Source organism: Lytechinus variegatus, chromosome 2 (genome assembly GCF_018143015.1).
Source record: "Lytechinus variegatus isolate NC3 chromosome 2, Lvar_3.0, whole genome shotgun sequence".
In the NCBI taxonomy this organism is placed as follows: domain Eukaryota; kingdom Metazoa; phylum Echinodermata; class Echinoidea; order Temnopleuroida; family Toxopneustidae; genus Lytechinus; species Lytechinus variegatus.
In genome coordinates, this window is record NC_054741.1 from 1,009,967 (window position 1) to 1,030,336 (window position 20,370).

General features: G+C 37.2%; 1 protein-coding gene across 1 annotated transcript; it reads left to right on the forward strand.

The window, feature by feature from the left end:
* The first annotated feature begins 3,014 nt into the window (after nucleotides 1–3,014).
* Nucleotides 3,015–18,362, forward strand: LOC121407018 (GTP-binding protein REM 1-like). Its single transcript, XM_041597912.1, has 4 exons — nucleotides 3,015–3,973; nucleotides 12,570–12,658; nucleotides 15,599–15,803; nucleotides 16,140–18,362. Exons 1-4 carry the CDS (start codon nucleotides 3,361–3,363, stop codon nucleotides 16,493–16,495), a joined length of 1,263 nt encoding a protein of 420 aa, XP_041453846.1. The 5' UTR covers nucleotides 3,015–3,360; the 3' UTR covers nucleotides 16,496–18,362.
* The last annotated feature ends 2,008 nt before the right edge of the window (nucleotides 18,363–20,370 follow it).

Sequence of the window (20,370 nt, forward strand, 5' to 3'; positions counted from 1 at the left end):
ACGTAGGTCTAGTGTGTCAGTATACTACACAAAGATTTAGGAGTTGATGTTAATAATGTCTTTCTTTCATATTAAAGAAATATCAAGCCTATCCAGAATATGGGTTGAACGAGATGTCCTTTTCAGCGCCAAAGAGCCCCAAACAAATCGACATTAATAGCGCATACTGAATTAGTCAGCAGTATACGAGGTGATGGACATTGGTGCGGTTCAGCTACAATTCTCAGGATTTGGTTTCTAAATTTAGACGATAAGAGTAAGGATGCATCACCGTCGGTAAAGCAATGATTTGTAATGAATTCACAATTCTTCTACGTTCACATAGCCAAATATTTTGAAAACTCCTGCCACATCGGGATGGTTTGAATGTGACACTAGCCGTTATTCGGTGAGTCAACCTGTGGAATTATTTTAACACAACCCAATTGATAGTCATCATCATGAACATCACGTGCAGTTCGAACAGTACACCTCTTTGTTGATATGGAATAAAATCCGAGAATGATGTCATCCGGTTACCATGGCAATCAGTATATGGTTGCTATGAAAGAGCCTAATGTTGATGTATTCGACTGATATACTTGATAACAGGCCATATTCTATTATGGTTATAGCAGCTATAAAAAGAGTCATATTTTATTTAAAGAAACGCTAAATAAAACATTTCGAGCGTTTATTATGGAATCAATATTATGCAACTCTGATGAGGTGTAATTACTTATTTCATTTCGCATCTAATTTCATGTCAAGAAGTATTCTTTTCTATGCAATGATAAAATATGCCATGTTGATGTACAATTATTGCTTATTTTGTTACAATGCAATAATAAAAAAATAAACGATTCTTAGGGGACAGTATATGAATTATAAAGAATGTACTCAGTAAACATCTATTGGACTGCCAAAGTACCATGAATTTAAGGAAGATTTTTTTTCATTAATTTGGTTTGGGTTATTATTCATTGATTTGGATTGGTAGTGAGACGACAGACGTAAAGGCCTATGTTTCTGGAATAATTGTTGAGCTCCAGGCATCTCATTATTTGACAAAATGTAGCTGTAAGTTCAAGAATCTACTGATAATACTGATATTACCATCATAATCATAATATTGTTATTATTACCATTACCATGAGTAGTAGTAGTAGTAGTAGTAGTAGTTGAAGTAGTCGTAGTAATACTACTAGTAGTAGTAGTGGTAGTAGTAGTAGTAATAGCTGTAGTAGACGTAGTAGAAGTAGTAGTAGTGTTAGTAGAAGTAGTAGTAGTAGTAGTAGTAGTAGTAGTAGTAGGAGTATTAGTAATAGTAATAGTAGTAGCAGTATGGTAGTAGTAATAGTACTAGTAGTAGTACTAGTAGTAGTAGTAGTAGTAGTAGTAGTAGTAGTAGTAGTAATAGTAGTAGTAGTAGTAGTAGTAGTAGTAGTGTAGTAGTAGAAGTAGTAGTAGTAGTAGTAGTAGAAGAAGTAGTAGTAGTAGTAGTAGTAATAGCTGTAGTAGACGTAGTAGAAGTAGTAGTAGTAGTAGTAGAAAGAGTAGTAGTAGTAGTAGTAGTAGTAGTAGTAGTAGTAGTATAGTAGTAGTAGTAATAGTAGTAGTAGTAGTAGTAGTAATAGTAGTAGTAGTAGTAGTAGTAGTGTAGTAGTAGAAGTAGTAGTAGTAGTAGTAGTAGTAGAAGAAGTAGTAGTAGTAGTAGTATAGCTGTAGTAGACGTAGTAGAAGTAGTAGTAGTAGTAGTAGTAGTAGAAAGAGTAGTAGTAGTAGTAGTAGTAGTAGTAGTATAGTAGTAGTAGTAACAGTAGTAGTAGTATGGTAGTAGTAATAGTACTAGTAGTAGTACAAGTAGTAGTAGTAGTAGTAGTAGTAGTAGTAGTAGTAGTAGTAGTAGTAGTAGTAATAGTAGTAGTAGTAGTAGTAGTAGTAGTAGTAGTAGTGAAGTAGTAGTAGTAGTAGTAGTATTAGCATGCGTGGAAGTAGTAGTAGTAGTAGTAGTAGTAGTAGAAGTAGTAGTAGTAGTAGTAGTAGTAGTAGTAGTAGTAGTAGTAGTAGTAATAGTAATATTTTCTTCACAAGTATATCAAACAATTATCACATTATATTCTCCATAGCCAAGATATTATGCTTTGTGTTTTCTTTTTTTTATGAATTTTTCATACACACGGTTACTATTGTGATGCTAAAGATATATTATATATAAGGACTGTTCTATTGTTTTGTCCATCGAAATGTCTGGTACTGAATCTGTTCTATATCAGAATTCTAGGGTCTCTTTTTTAAGTTTATCATAAAAAGAATCGTTATTACCCTGGATTTCGTAATGTAATTGACGTATATCTATTCCAACATCTACGTACATAAAATATCACACTGACGTAGTACAGCGAGCGAGTAAACAGTACAAGATTATTAGAAGACGATATACAACTTTGTGTGATTCATGAGTGTAAGTGATGACTCAAAACTTATGATCAATGCTTCAAATTAGTGATACACATCAGAGAAAATTGAATAGAGAAGGTTTAGAATACTGTCTCGAGAAATGTTATCGTATAACGATTACTGTTGATGCTGTTTGTTCGTAGAAGACGGATAATAGAGTCTTTACAGTTCTGTCATCAGTTGTGACTAGGGACAAGAGCTTTCTTGGTACAACCAATGAAGTAAATTGATGGTAAAGATGAAAGGTTGAAAGAATGATTGACGTAATGAAAGATATCTCATTGTCAGTTGCTCTTACGAATGAATGGCTAGCACTGTTTTCTTTGATTCCAATGCAGACAACTGTTATGAGAAGGATCGTAGAAATCGGTATGACTCACAGGACGACGTGCCGCCGAAGACTTAATGTTCATGGTACGTATACAATAAACCATAGCTGTGGCGAGCCTGTCTTACCAACTGCGCCTGCGCAAAAGGGGTCATTTAGCTACTCTAACCAATCAGCGATAGCCATTGTCATGTGGTACGAAATGCAACTACTATACGCCGAACGCTCTGCTCCATAGGAGTTTGTGTTTAGGTGTGTGCTGCTTGAGTTCGGTGTGCCCTATCTTTGCCGGGTGACGTGTAAACCTCAATTTGACTCATTATTTTGTACATCTCAACCGTAACGTGTGATAGCTGTGCGCGCTGTGAGAAGCAATAAAAGGCGTTCGGTGACCGCTGACACGGCAGATAACCGAACAACATTGCGAGAGAAGGGTGTTCATATCTTCCTTAGAGAGTAAAGAGATCTCGAAGCCCTAGAACCACGAGGATTTGTCCAAGTTGTGAAAGTGCATTTCCATTGGGTATAGCGTGTACCTTCAACGAGGTGATATTCATTTTCTTCTGTTTATCAGTGACTTATAATAAGCCAACATGACGGGGGAAACCGACCGATTCGACGATCCCCAGGTCGCGGAAACTCCCCGCCGCGCCAGGACGCCATCAGAGCCGCTCATCACGGCTAAGCTCTACGGGGAGGAACCACACCTGTGTGCTGACTCTCCGGAGAGCCGCTGGACCATGGAGGACCTAACATTCAACGAAGAGCTTTACCAGGCAAAAGAGACGGCAGATGAGGCGAAACACTACCAGAAGAACACCACACATCGAAACACAAGCCACCATATCCATCACCACCATCACCATCACAATAGCAACCAGTTACATCCGCACCGTAACTACAACTACCAGTATTCAAACCCGTTTGATTACAAAAACACAAGTCACAGCGAATTTAAGAAATTTATGAACAACAACAATGATGACATGGACCTTAACTACCTTAGGCCACCAAGTCCATTGAGACACCACAGAACTCGGAGCACCAGTTTGCCTTTTCTCACCCTTGCAGACTTACCAGCTCTTGAGAAACAGAGACCACTAAGAGTGGTCGTTCTAGGAGAGTCAGGAGTTGGGAAATCATCGTTAGCAGTGCAGTTTGTCTCCTCATTCGGTGATTACAACGACTACGAATCAGTGCTATCTGGTAAGACATTATAATTTATTTTAAAAAAACTAGACAGGACAGAATTTAAGAAATTGCAATTGGCCACTTCTTTAAATTTCTTCAATGTCTTAATAATCTGTTCCTAGCACTTCGGCAATTATTATTTTTTTTTTTTTTAGGGGGGGTAATAATATTCTTATGCGAAGAGTTTACTGACCAAATGGTTATCATATTTGAAAGGTTGTATATTTTTCGAGAACAGAGAGGATAGATAATATCAAAATCATACTTCATAAAGTGTTTCATCTGTTTTAACAAGTGCATGTGTTTGCAAACCAGTCTTAATGTAAACGAATACCCATTACGTTTAAAACAATCTTAGGGTATTATTAGCATTTTCTCTTCATCAATACAAAGCTACTCTCGGGTAATTAGTTAAGCAAACAGTGGTAAGTTTGTGTGTCCGCAATCTAATTGTTCATCCCATTAATCTTAACCTTACGTTAAGACTGTGAGTTATTGATCTCCATTTGAAAGATCATTAAAAGTTGAGTGTCCCTGTGGTTTTTACGTATCATTATGCATTATTTTTTAGCTTCAAGTTGCACTAAAAAGGATTTGTCCGTAGAATTAGTTCTATTATTCATCAACTAATTCAAAAATTCATTTTATTCATTACATTCACTCCTTTATCTATTAATTCATTTATTTACTCATCAATGATAGTTTAATTGTTATTTGCACGTGTTATCTACGCATGAAAATGTATATAATATACATGTCAACATCGATGCTGTTTGCTTTCTATCCAATGGTTACAGAACAATATTAACTATATTTTCAAAGCAAGCAACGAGATAAGCCATTATTCCTTTTCAACATGTTCAATAACTATCATGATTATACAAAATAAGTGTTCATTAGATTGAATAAATCAAAATGAATAAATAACTATTTTTGTCAACGCTTCTGAAAGAGAATAGTACTGATATAGTAACAATTTGTGCTTCAAGAAATGTTACTAATAATGACGTAATCGCGACTAATGAATGGGTATTGAGTTGAGAGAGTGTGAGTAATTTGCATAGCACACCACGCCTTTTTGACATTGTACTGCGTTAATGAAGTTGCGACGTATTATACATAATAATGATCAAAGTAACTAATATTCTCTTGCGAGCGTTCAGATATCGTTTTTCTTTCGACGCCCCTGGGGTAGAAGTACTTCCCTCGTTCGTAACTTTGACTTACTTGAAAATAATGTACATTTTCAACATGTTAGTTTGGGCTGAAAATGGGGTTTTTCCCCGACTTAATTTGAGTTTGCTTGTAGTCTTTCTTTTTTTGCAACGATTAAAGCTTCGAACGAGGAAATATTCCCTTTTCTCTTAATTAAGAAGTCATTTTACATGTTTTGTTGGCTTTTTTGGGGGGGATATATTCGGCAGAAATAGTTTGCATTTATTAACATTATCTTGTTATTTTACATATCACTTTACATAAAATGTTTGATAACCTTTTCATATTCCTCCTTTAATACCCGCCTATCTTTAAAATTGAGCAATGGAGAGTAAGTTATCAACAATAATAGAGGTGTTGTGGCTCAGAGGATAAGTCTCGGGACTTTGCACCACAAGGTCCGGGGTTCAAATCCAACCTCAGCACTAGCGTCCTTTGGCAAGGCGTTTATGTACATTCGCCACTCTCGACCCAGGTGTATAGTAAATGGGTACCTGGTAGGAAGGAATTCCTTGAATGCTCGATGCGCCCGATCAGTGTGGCCGTGTTAAAGCCGGGGTAATAGTATGCAGCGCTTATAAACATTTGTATTAAGCGCTATATAAATGTTGCATATTATTATTATTATTATTACTGTTATTATTATTATTATTAATTATTATTATTAGTCTCAACTTTATTCCCCAACACACACAATAACAACATGAAGATGACATTGTATCTCGTTGAGGAGATGTCGGTCGTGTGAACAATATCACATGAATTGCTGAAGTTTGATTGGTCTTATTCACATTGCGATATCCTGTTCCAATGATTACTATAGATTCGGCGATATCCAGTGCAGGTTTTCTCTCCCAATGTGAATGATAATAGCCTTTTCTATCAGGCTATTATTCTCCTTATTCTACATTGCTCAATTTAATTAGAACATCCTGAATGGTTTGTTGGCTTAGAGATGTGATAAGACCAAGCTCAACTTTGCATTTTGTAAGGTTCTTTGTGCATTATTCCAAATTTAAGAAAGGGGAAAGCTTAACACCGCGAATATGCATCATTTTAACCACAAGTAATAAAACTCCCTAGACAAACCAAGGTATCAAATTCGTGGGCAGAGTGGATTATTATGTTTCACCGGGGTTTCTTTCTCATTCGTGTCTTGCCTTCCGGCCCCGGATCAGTTTCCCGACACTTGGTATTTGAAATCATTGCAACGTAATAACCTTTACAAGTTTTGACATTCAAAATTCACCCATCTTCTCTTCATAAAATGTTTTACACCTCCGCATTTTTATTTATTTATTTATTAGTTCTACAATCAAGGCAAGCTTCGTTTTCGTTTTGATAATTTACAATAAGAATGTTAGCTGATGCAAATACAATTACAACAGGCTGTGCAGTTTCCGATATTTATTTCAAATGAAGCAGAACTCAAAATTTTGTGGTGCATGTTATCGGCGGATGAGAAATTCTCAGCCATTGTCGAAAAGTACCGCATTGTTCATGTACAGAGCTCAAACTTGGCAGTGAACAGGTTGGAGTAAGATCAAATGGCTTGTACCATATTTGAGGATACAAGTACATATATAAATTATTAGTCGCTCAATTTGAAATTCTTGGTTACCATTACTGTAAGTATTTAGATTATTTGCTCATTAATGGTTCGAATATAGACTGCAAAATATTGATTAATATAATTATATATTTCCGATAAGGGCGTCTGTCAAAGGTGAAAACTTGATTTACGACGTAACAACTATATTTACCACAGGCCATTGCATAATGACGTGTTTATAGATCCTAAAAAGTTCCCAGATTGTCATTAAGAATGGGTCAAGAATCATTGATGACAAAGAGATGTGGTAACATAATAAAAAGTGGGTCCAATGCCCTCATAATTGAGCCGCTGAGATGCTAAGATGCCCATTTGACTTCGAGGTGCATTAATGTGGGCCCAGATGCATCACATTGTTGAAGTCAAACTAGGTGCGTTTAGCTTTTCACTATCGTTCATCATTCGACTACGCGATCGATGGTGTGTGGGTACTATATGCAAGTTCCTCGCGCCACTTTGTTATCGGTCATTCGAATAACGATAATATGTAAATGATGTACTCAACACAACAAAATTAAGCTGAACTCACTCTCTTAGACCGACCGTAAGCACGCCAAGGGACTATCAGGCTGCCAGGAGAAATGCGTGGTATTTATTTTGCCGCCATCCATACTTGTGACTTGATGAGGCACGATGCATACCTCCGCCTTTTAAGTCTACTATAGTTAGGGAGGTTATTGAGGGGTTGCGGAGGTTCTCGTCTCCGGGATCTAAATGGCATAAGTTATCGAACCCACCGTATGCTCAATGACGAACGCATAAAACACAATGCATGAATAAAAGTAGGGCTCTATTCCTCACCAACATTATGCAGTTAAAAGCAAGGCCTCTGTCTTGCCATGAGGCTAACACCCCTATATATCTATATATAACATCTCCATATTTCATCCTGACATAATAAAAAGCACTTTGAGAGGCCAAGTTGAATTAAATCATAATGCTGCTTTGATTTCATATATTTGTTTTTAGAATATACTTCTCTAAATGTCTGTCTTCGTTTTTACTTTCACCGAAATCATTTTTAAACATGAATTGCAATTAATGTTAATCATCCTGCACTTCCCCTTCCCCCTTAAGTAAAAAAAATAAATACCTGCAACTAGAGGCCTGTATTTTCTCCAGGAGCTACCTGCCAGGAATAAACAAAGTAGGTTTGGGAAATCTTTATTTGACCTAAAGTCGACAATAAATACAAATAGCAAATTGGTAAATACCGTTTCCGTATCACGTGACAAAATGGATTGTCGATAATGTCGAGTTGACATATCGTGTTGGCTGTCTGCCAGAGTTTGGTTTAGAGACTTTGCCAGCCTGGCGGCTCTCAGGTTTGTTTATCAATTCTGCCGAAGAACGCTGCTCAAAGAAACCAAGCTAGTGTGATGTCGGCCCCTCCCAACGTTTCTAAAATTAGACCTGGTCTCTTAAAATAACCGGAGACATCCCTGGATTCCCTGTGTTTATCCCGACAGGGGAAATCAGGCGAACAAATGTTATTGTTTGAGCTTCCACGATGGAAACATCACAATATCCGACGAAGGATTGAAATCATTCATAGCTAGAACGGAAATCCCATCCCAAGTTATTGAGCCTCGTATTACCAAATATCACAGGCTTAGGCCTACAGGGTTTTAATGTAATATTGCACACGATACTGCAGTATGCTTGTTTTACTCCTCAGGAGGTTCGATGGTAGCCAGCGCCACTAAAACATTTTCTTGAAATATCGGTAACTTCTCTTAGGCAATTCTTGCGAATTCTTATCAACGTAACGCACAAAATCGAATCTTCGGCTGATACTTATACACTGAAACGGATATTGGAACACTTATTACTGCGTTTAAAACCATTTCAATTTACAGTCTTTACAGCCTTCAAGTACTTAATACATGGTATATGCGATTGCAAATTTCTAGTTTTACTCAGGGAATTCACTGAAAATGTACCCACCATCAATAAGGTAGAAGATAAAATTGTTGCCAAAATGGGTGGTAGATTCAAATTAAATAATAAATAAGCTCCTAGAATGAGGGCAATATTTTCCCAGGTACCCCCGTTATATAAATGTTTATTTAAGAGAAATTACATGAGCAACTTTAGCAGCCTGGATGACATACTGATTTAGCAAACAAACTATTCATCAAAATGCCATTTTTGTTACAGATCCCAAATGTCCATGGCAACGAAAATCATACACGATACTGCTTTGATGCATTGTCCTGGCAACCATTCCATTATTTACCGAGAATATTGACGTCATAACTTGAAATTTGTTGATTACAGAGACAGGGTTCCATCTCCCGATGTGTGAGTCTCAATAAATTATGCAGGGTGTGTATTAAATAACAAAAAGCAAAGCGTGATAGAAATTGCCGTATGTTTAGTTATCATCAGACATATAATTTTTCTTTTTATCTTTAATGGCACGATGACGCGAGCGCTGTATCTTTTGTACTAGAATGAAAAGGGGGTTGTTTGCTGTGATCGGCAACAAACTTGTCATCTTTATGGAATATGTCACTAATTTACTTGTTAATCGCTAATTTCTATGAAATGACGCATGCAAAACTTTTAGCGAGTAACTGAAAATAGGTAATAGAAATTTGCTTTAGACGGGCGTGTCTAGCATTTTAGTACCTAAGCTGCCATTACTTATATAAGATATATATATATGTAAACTTTTTAACATATGTATTTGTTTTAAGAATAGGTTTATTTAAAAGAAAAAACATATCTTTCACAGAAGTATAGAAACATTACCTGATACTCTGAAAACAAATATTTCGATATTAATTCCATCGGTCTATCGTTTGCTTTATTTTATTTTGGTTAATTCCCAATCATACTGACCCAGAAAGAGGAATCCTGGAATGAAGGGGTTCATAATACGGACAATTCGTTTAGAAAAGTTTGAGAGCTAAAACAAAAAGAAGTGCGTGGGTGGTTGGACCGACAGACACCGCTGCAACGATCAATATCAAATCAAAATGGGCGCTCCGACCATCAGGGTGCGATGTGCCAAGGGACGACATACTATTGACCAAGGAATCGATAACAGTGGCAGGAGCGAGATCCGTCCCCACTACCAGATAAAATGGTCCATTCAACCGCACCACTGAACCGACCTCAACACTGACTACCAACCGACCAAAGTGTAATGTGTCGTCCCATTGATTGGTGGATCTCTGGTCACTCTACTCTGCAAAAATGTGACACAACGAAAAAAGAAACTCCTCTTTTATCCACTTTACACGACTTGTAAACATAGGAGTGTAACTGCCATCGTAGATACCATGAAGCTCTCCATCCAATGTCCAAGGATGGAGCTTTATTAGCTTCATGCTCCAGCAATATTCTTCAGAATGGCGCCTTAAGAATAGAAAACTGCTTAACTACTATGCTATATACCATGACGTAATATCTATGTGAAATGAATGTATTAAGGTGTTACAAGAACCTCTAACGAGTTCTCTGCATGACACAATCGACGTCGGTCCATGGTTTTATTCAATGGAAACGGGGTTTTAATGTTGGCAGAACGAGCCTCTATTTATTACTTTGCAGAGCCTGGCTTCTCCCAGTCGTAATTGTTGACACTGCATTCAGTGGGATAATATGAGCAAACAAACCTTACAAACATCCATGTTGATTCGACATTATTGTTTGGGGAAAATTAAAAGATTCATTTACCAGGAGGTAAAAATCATGAGGAATGAAAGATTGCTTGCTGCCGATAGTAAAAGAATGACCGAATGATCATAATAAAACCACTGATCGCCTTGTATTAATAAAGTTTGTAACAGCGATAAACAAATCAAAATATATCCCCTTCAAATGGTTGTTTAAAAACTTTCTAGGTGCTTGGTGGAATTGTTTCGGGAATAACAACCCTTGCTTGTAACATGTCAATTCAAAAATGTGTAATAATTGCATTCCGGTTATAAAAGATGTCTGAAAATCGATTTCTTTTCTGGATCTTTGATTTGTGTATCCGTCACTTAAGCATGTTAAAGAAAGCCTTACGTTACACAGTTCCCTATAATGTTCCAGTCTATTTTCTATTTCCATTGAATGGAATTGAATGGAATTTTTCCCTTTATGGTGTTTAAGCAACGTTTAAATTGACAATTTTCTTTAGAAAAAAATCATATTATCAAGTCTCTCAATTTAATAGGTCAAGGAGAAGAAAGGGGATTTCATGGGTACCGAGGTTCTGCAATAATAAATCAAATTTCTACTTACTCTCTGAAAGGTTTGAAGTCAGGAATAGAATACAGCTTTGTAGCAATAAATCGCAAATCTGTTATAAAAAATTATGAAACGGGACGAGACCTTATTCAAATTGACTTGGTAATAATTTCCTCGATATGGCATGTGCACAGTAACAAATCCCGAGGCAATCCATGCTGCTGTATTTTGAAGGGTGTTGTTTTCATAATTTCATTCCATTTGATCGTTATTAATTTGTTAATCACAGTCACAGTGACTTTTCGACCGCGCGACAGAATCCCGAAACCAAGTTTGTATGGTCTGAACAATTCTGTATGGTTTCACCAAAGTTTTTGCCATGCCACGTGAAACATCGATCGCGTTGCATGATTTCCCTCTCTATGACTCTTACCCAAGCATCATCTAAGTGACAAAAATGCACGGAATGAAGGGTGAAATATGTCAATGACTTTAACGATGGTCAAGTTTCCATTTATCACTTGCAGCAATAATTGTCCCTCATCAAGGAGATACTTGGCGAGATAAAGGGAAAATAGAAAAGCGATGTAAACGTCCACTTGATTAGGGTACAGGATTAGGGAGGTGGTAAATTCTGTCGGGTTTTTTGTCTCTTGAACCATTTAGGAAATCATTATTTTTATTTATCCAAATCATTTTTTTTTCTTATTCATTATTGTGATAAAAAGAGGTTTGGAAGTGCCGTCGCAAGAAGAGATATATACCTGTAAGTCCAAGCGTTTATGCGCCAAGGATCTGATACAAAACATAACGGTAACAATAACTTATTCATTATGTACGTGAAAAAATAAACAGATAAATACAAATGAATAATAGATACGTAGATTAAAAGTTATCTCACCAACGAATCGATCAAATCTTCCTTAACTTCTGCGATTAAATTCCTTATTGGCGGCAGACAAGTTTTGAAAAATGACAACTCGCGTGCCTCTGCTTGATCCAAGATATACATGAAATTTGGATTAATGGATCAATAATTATAAGATAATAGAAAACTTTCCTATCTTAATTTTTCTATGCGTCTTCGTACTTTGATCCTCAGTCATACTATAAACACTTCAACTATTAGCAATACTTCCTGAGATGTGAGGTGAATACAATTCTTGAATGTGTTGTTAAATGCTCTTTTATCGTTTCTTGGCTCTTTCCCACATGAGACATTGTGGGATATTACATTACATGTGAACATCGGTGATTCGATTCACCTTTACATGTTACAAAAACCAGTCCCGTGGAGCTTATAAACTCAAACATAATGCGTGTGTGGATTCAAGTTGTCATGGTACGGTATTTGGAAATTACAACGTTAACAGGCGACCACCGCAGAGATCATCAACCCATTGGTTGCCATGGTGATTCATGATGTTGGCCAGGAGACGACGATCTACGTCATCCGTCTCCCATTATGAGCCGTCTCGGGGGATTTTCATCTCTTGTATCTGTAATGAGCTTTGTTAAAACTCTGAATTGCATTTTTATGAACTCGTTGTAACGTTACTTTTTCTTTTTTCCCCATCCTTCACTTTGCTCTGTCTGCAGAAAACCCAGATGAGGTGTACGAGAAAACGATGCAAATTGATGGCCACGAAGTTACGGTGCAGATTGTCGACACACCAGCCTACGGCCAGGTATGTATTTCCTTTTTTTTTCTTTGTTTTAGATAGGGAATGTTCATTTTCTTATAAGTATACATACAGTCTTAACAATGCATGTCGCCATGAAATGGGATTAATTGGTGCAGCAAATGATGTTTTGCGTCTTAACTAGATCATTAGTTAGGAATCAGCTTGAAAAAAAAATCATTCCACTGACACATTTGCTAATTGCCCCAGGAATCAGTACGAGCATTTTCATGAAGCTTCATTTTGACAAGTGGTGGTTATATACATCTAAATCCTAGGTTCCTAGATAGAATATCAGCGCTGAAACACGAAATTCTCTTCGTAAATTTATAAATCCCTAAATCACAGCTGCATTCTCTTAGGTATAAGTGATTTATACGAATATGTTCAGGTCATTATTTTCCGACCCTTACTTACTTTTAAAAAGTTCTCTCGTCAATCAGTCTGTCATATCGGTCACTTATGTTCGGCTGTATCTAATGAACTTGACAGTTGCTATGTCGAAATGCAATTATCGAGGCATCTGCATGTAGGGCGACAATATACAGATGAGCAAAGCGGTAGACATTGGCTTTTAAATGGATGTGTCGCGAATGAAATCAAATCATTTGATATAGTACCACGAGAGAGAAGTAAAGGCTGCAATGGGGTAATGAAATTTTAAAGATGATATCGTTCGATGACAGTTCGGCAGTTCAAGAAACTTACACTGGAGATAAAATCTTGAAAGAAAAGAAAATGGGTCACTGCTCTGGAGTCTGTCAAAAAGATGGTTATCAGAACCCATTATATTAAAGATTAGAATCGTTCATCTCCTATACTCCATACGAAACACACCCGTTGCATACGTTTTAGATATCCCATACCTTAACATTCTTTAGATGGCCTTAACACAATGGTAACATCAATCTAATAAAAAATAGACACACTATAGACATGAAAGAGCAGATATCGGAAATGACACATTATTTGCAGTGCTCACATGTCATTTTCGGAGTTAGATACGAATGTTTTCCTCAATGGTAATACCCTTTCTCCTTCTTTATCGATCAAAATGACAAACACCTGCCGAGCCTCTATTGCTATCTACTTTAGATTTCCCCTTCTCGGAATGTATCAGTGCCCATTTCCCCCCTTAACGCCTTTGGGGCTTTCTCCCCGTGTTGGTATTCGCCACTCGTTATCCGCATTCCACCGCGTAGGCCCCCTTGAATTAGGGGTGAAAACCTTATCGACAATCTGTCGAGGAGTCCAATCTAATGAACGCGCCGGGTTGGAAATATCGTTTTGTTTCGGCTCGACACCAAAAGGCCCTTAACCACCACAATACAAAATCCAAAATAGATTTCGATATGAAACCGAGAATTGGTTGAATTGTCGCATCTATTCGATTCCAATTCCCAAGGTTATTACATCCCGCCTTAATGGCGACTATGGCATATTTCTGTTAAACACCCACTGGATTTATATTCTAAGTTATTTGGAACTGCCCTCATTCTGACAAATGATGTAATATGCTGGCCTGGACGGTAATACGCATATCAAAACTGACAATGTTGACAATGATGTCATTGTCGGGAGCTCCTAAAATAATGTGACGTCACCTCAGTAACCATGTTCGTCCAAGCGTTCCAAAAAAGACAGAGTGACGTAAAAGAAAGAAAGTCAATTGATGTATCACCTGCCAATAACCTTTTTCGAGACATTGTTATAAGACCAAGAACAGCTTCTACATTTCTGAATCATCACTCTTTAATTTAATTGATGATCAGTGTAACAAAGTGACAATATTCATCTTGGAATTGAATAGGAAAGTTAAACTTTATTCAGTATCATCTTCACAACAGAGAATTATGATTTCATATTCAGCTCACAACACATCATATAGAATATCCATTGCACTGTCATGGTCTCGATAAGTAGATATACTTTCGGTGATCCATCATGGATATGTGATTCACCCGCAGTGATATCTGGTTCGGTAGCAGCGAATTCAAGTATCCCAGTCTGATAGATTTGTCTACCAGATGTGAAGATGATATTGGTGTATGTGTTGTTCTGACATTAGCCTAAGACATCATTAGCGAGCATGTACGCATCTGCATCAATCCTGGCTGCATCGAACGTGACAAAGAAATACTTTAGAATCCGTCCCGAGTACATATATGCATCTTGACCTTTCATTTTTTTTAGCTGCCTCACACGGACCTCTACTCCATAAGACTCATGTCTCGTAAACATAGGTAGATAAATTCCGGAGGGCGGAAGACACCCTCCCCCCCCAAAAAAAAAATGTGAATTTCATAGAATGGAACAGGCTGTGATTTTTAAAAAATCTTGTCTAAACCACGCTCAAAATCCACCCCACCTTCCTCGCGCCAAACATACAATCATGTACTCTGAAGAACCTGCCTTAAAACAGCACTGAAATACATCCCTTAGAATTTTGGGTGTTTTGTTTTGTGAGTGGAGATCCGAATCTGGGCGTCAACCTATACAACCAGGTAAAAAAAACAATGCAAACAAATAGAAGTCCGCGGTTTTCTACATGATTACGATAAACATACAGGAACTGACCTTGTCGATGGGATTACCAAAAGCAATCGCTATTTGTACTTGTATCGCTACCCAGAATTACAACATGCAAGACTCTGTTTCATAAAAGTTCCTATTGTGTTAACTTTGCCATCCAACATGTCCAATGGTTTCTTGTGTGAACTCATTGATTTCCATTGATTGCTAAGCATCGTAGTGTATTAAGCATTGAATAGCAGAGCTCCCATAATAGTGATCTTGATGGAACGGCGCGCCAAGATCTACTTTTTAGTATGGTGCATTTTAGATGCAATGAATGATCAAACTATTTTGCCATTCTGTTAATGATTGAACATTCATACTTGGTAGGATACATTTGTAAATGAGCAACTTCCTGTTTTATCTCTTCAGGCTGAATTCGAGGAGAGAGAGGATGAACTCTTGCAGGGTGGTGATGCTTACATCTTGGTCTACTCAATCACGAGTAGGCGGAGCTTCAAGAAAGCCAACGAGCTGAGGTTCAAACTCCAGAGGACCCAAGAAACTGAGATGGTTCCCATTATCCTGGTTGGAAACAAGACAGACCTGGAGAGATCTAGAGAGGTTCCTTTTGCAGGTACGACAAGACAACAAACCTTGAATGACGACCTTATTGAAGATAATATTCCCAATATCTTGCCCTAATCATTAATGGCGTTCATACAGTTCCCAATTGATATAAGTAATAGTTTACGGCCATTATCATAAAATTAATATTAATGTGCGTGTTACAGTAAGCATATTAAGGGATGTTTCTTGATGTACCCTAATATCGGCGACATCCGAATTCACACAATTAGCCAATTAAAAATAATGAATGTTATTTCAAACTATTGAGATTGTGTATCATTCAACTAAAGCACTTAGAACAGGGAAACGTGACTCTCATTATCTCAATATATTTGTTTTACAGAGGGTAAACATTTTGCTGCACTGTTCGACTGCAAACTAATCGAGACTTCAGCATCGCTTTCTCACAATGTTGAAAAGCTTTTCAATGGCGTCGTCCAGCAAATCCGACTCCGACGCGAAAGGCGTCACTCAGAGGAAGAGATGGAGACTGGTAGTGGCGACAGCTCAGACTCACTCAAAGGATCGCCCACACGCGAGCGACAACGTTCATCACCGTCGAAGAAAAGCCGAAGACCGTCAATGTTAAAAAGAGCCCGTGGTGCCATCGGGAGGTTGCTACGGCGGAAGAGCGGCGATGAGCCTACCCCAGGGTACCGTGCTCGGTCCAAGTCTTGTCATGTGATGGAAGTCCTTTAACCAGGCTACGCTGTATACACATGAACATATTCAAACTGATTTTGTTTATCACAGACGACCTTTCATGAGCAAACACACGCAGTAGACCGCTCGATGGTTATACAAATATTAATGAGAGACATAACGGGAAAATAAACCTCCAGGATATGATGCCACAGTACTCTGTGAGAAGGTTGGTAACCGGTTCGAGTATATTTCCGCACCTGCAAACCAAAGAACTGGAAAGAGAGCTGGTGCTTAAGTCCTTCAGGATGAGACGAGTGAAGTGTTAAACGACGAGTGGTTATAGCAGTTTTATCTAAGAAGAATTTAATGTGACACTGGAGCATCAAAACCAAATTTACAATCCTTCATGATCATTCCAACGATGCTCCATATTACCACATTATTACTATTAATTATTTTAACGATATCTTTTAGATTTTCTAATACTATTATCGTAATTATATATGTTCCATAACGTTTGGTATGTATTTTTAAAAAGATATTTCAATAATTCCCTGGCGAAAAAGCTTTTTTCACAAACGTCTGAAATACCACACACAATAATCTGATCCTTAAATCCTGAAATTAACTTGGACGTTCAAGTGCGATAACGACATGTACACCTGTATTTTCATTATATATACGCCTTGAGGTAAAGTACAGTAAGTGTATTATTTAAATCCTAGGCGTGGAAACGTAGTAAATACAGACAATTACACAAATTTCAAAAATGCCAATATGATATCAATATTTAGGCCCCATTTTCTTGGTGAAATATTTCAGCATCTATCACACCAAACATCAGGTCATGGTATGCAACGGATATTAAAATCAATACCATAAAGACTAAAATACTGACACCAATTAGCCTGACCCGGTTCGCTCAATAACACAATTTATGATCAGCTATTGTCCACTTTGTCCTCTTCTAACAAAAATAAAAAGATAAGCGAGGGCCATTATTTCCACATATGTTATTTGTTCGTTTCGAACGCAAGTACTGCAATTTTTTTCCCACTACCATTTCCTATCGCATAAAAACCTCATCTGTAGGAATTATAAATAAAGACTTGACCTAATAAAGATGTTAAGATGGTCATGCAGATGATTTACTCAAGAGAAAAAGGAACATACTAAATGAAAGCAAAATGGTGGAAGGTTGATGGAAGTGATGCTAGTATATGTGAATGTTCAGACGGTCGTAGGATGAAAAGTATGAACATATTTTCATTTGCACATAATCCGTTACTATCAACTTCATTTATACCCAATCCGAATGATGGGCTTACTAAGCTTTATAAGCTTACGATGATTGCGCTGAAACTTTGATGGTATTCATATATTTGTATTCCAAGTGATATTCGCTTCATTATTTGCATACATTAACTTTGCATCTAAGTACACTTTTGGTTGTGAGAAATGCACTTTGAGAGTTCTTTTTTTGTGATTTAATGTAGCTTTTTACTTGGCATATCGTATTTGTCGTAACCAAATCGTAACTGTTAACGACTGAAAATATTCACAATATCGTTCATATTGTATGTGACTGATCCTGCTGTATTGAACTGTGGAACCACATTGCATTAATCTTTTACCAGAATGTGAAAATGATTTTTCTTCCACTTCACGTTTCTGTGTTGTCACCAAAGAATCAATTTACTCACCACAGTAAATGAACGTTTATGTACACTCATACAAATTGAAAATGGAGAGGGTATGTGATACTTTGGGATATCTCTCTCGCGTTATTCAACGTGTTCAATGTATTAATTTTCAGTCAACTAATACACTGTAGTACGGCAAGATTATCATTTTCTGCACTGTCGTGAACAAATTTCAAACAATAACGGAACAAATGTAACCATGCAAATCATTGATATTTTAATAATAATGATAATATAGGGTATTTACATTGCGCACATATCCACCTTGTTAGGTGCTCAAGGCGCTCATATATTACCCGGCTTAGCTAGGCGTTCATAGCACACACAGCTTTTAAAGGAATTGCTTCCTACCGGTACCCATTTACCTCACCTGGGTTGAGTGCAGCACATTGTGGATCAGTTTCTTGCTGAAGGAAATTACGCCATGGCTGGGATTCGAACCCACGACCCTCTGTTTCAAAGTCCGAAGACTAATCCACTTTAGGTTGTTGCGATACTTTAAAGGGTGTAAAACGCACTATTACTTTGCAACTCACTGTAAGTCTTCACTTTCATAAATGATACGTGTGTCTCTTGTATCTCTGTGTATATGAAGATATATATTTTTGTGTACTTTGATTATGAAATGTGTCGTTTTATATATCAATGTCGAGGAAATGTCATTCATGTAACACCTAACACAATGGTAGGGTTGTTTATAGACAGAAGGCGATTTTGTCATATAAAGGGAAGTTACGAGAAAGTGTTGAAAGTTTATACAAATGTATGATAAGAGAAATAAATTGTTTCGTACGAGAATTTTGAATGATCATTACGTGATTATTTGTATTTCATTTATTGTATCCTTTATCTTTTGAAGAGAGAATGGTATATTTCTTCAGTTCTTAAGATTTGATATCATAAATACTATTCTTGTTGTCGTGGATGGTGCAAATGATGACGATTATGATGATAATGATGATGATGGTGGTGATGATGGTGATGATGATGATGATGATGATGATGATAGTGATGATTCAGATGATGATGATGATGGTGATAGTGATGGTGATGACGATGATGATGATGATGATAATGATAGTGATAATGATGATGATGATGATGATGATGATGATGATGATGATGATGATGATGTTGATGATAATGATGATGATGATGTTGACAATATTGATGGTGGAGATGAATAAGCTGTTGTTGGTGGTACAGATTATAAGAAAGAGGTTGATGCTGATGTTGACGCTGATCATGAGAATACATGATATATACTTGAATGTCTCTACTGGTGATGGTTCTGACCATGTTGTTGTGTTGGTACATATGGTAAAGACCACGATAACGACAATAATGACAATTCTAGATATAACGGCAAATGATGGCAATGGTGATGATTGTGGATAATATAACGGCGATGATGATCATGATGGCACTGGTGATGATTGATTAGCGGCAGATTTTTTTTTTCGTTTGTTTTGGAAATATGAAACCAAAAAATATTTTTCAAATCTTTATCGCATTATTTGTCTGGATTTTGAGTGACCAATAACTGTTAGAATGTGTTTATAAAAACAGTTACGCCAGTTTATGATGAAAACTTACAAAAGGCAAATGAAAATAACCGAATTCAATTTGTCAAATATCCCCCCCTTCCTCCAACAAAACAGCAATAAAGAAAGACCTCGTAGAAAAGCTCTTGAAGATAAACCAAAAGCTGTTAGTTCTGAACCAAAGCCGATGCACGTGAACCCTCTTGGTTGGATACAGTAAACTCAGAATTTTCTTTTTTCCCCCTTTTTTCTGTTTCGTCCCTGACAAACTTGAATCAGTTTGGAAGGTGCTATTTTCATGTAGTTTCCCTTCTTTGATCATTTTTTTTACATTCGATGGTGGCACTGTATTACAAGATTTAATTCCCCGGGCCTATCCCGCTGAATGTCAATTGGGTCAGGAGAATAGCCACGCGGGGCGCTGGTCGGGTAGGCTTTATTTTTCCAACTGGCGTAGAAGTATTTTGAAACCGAATATTGAACACGTGACCTGATTGCAGTAACGCAATACACTTGGTATTATCGGCAATTCTTCGGTTGCTACCTCTGTAGGCCTTCGTATATTCCATGCGCGTCTACAGCACTTTGAGGTCCGCTAAATGAACTTTTTACGTTGATGAACAAAGTTCTAACCCTCATCCCTTATATTGATTGGAGAGCTCAGGTAAATAGAAAAAAAGTG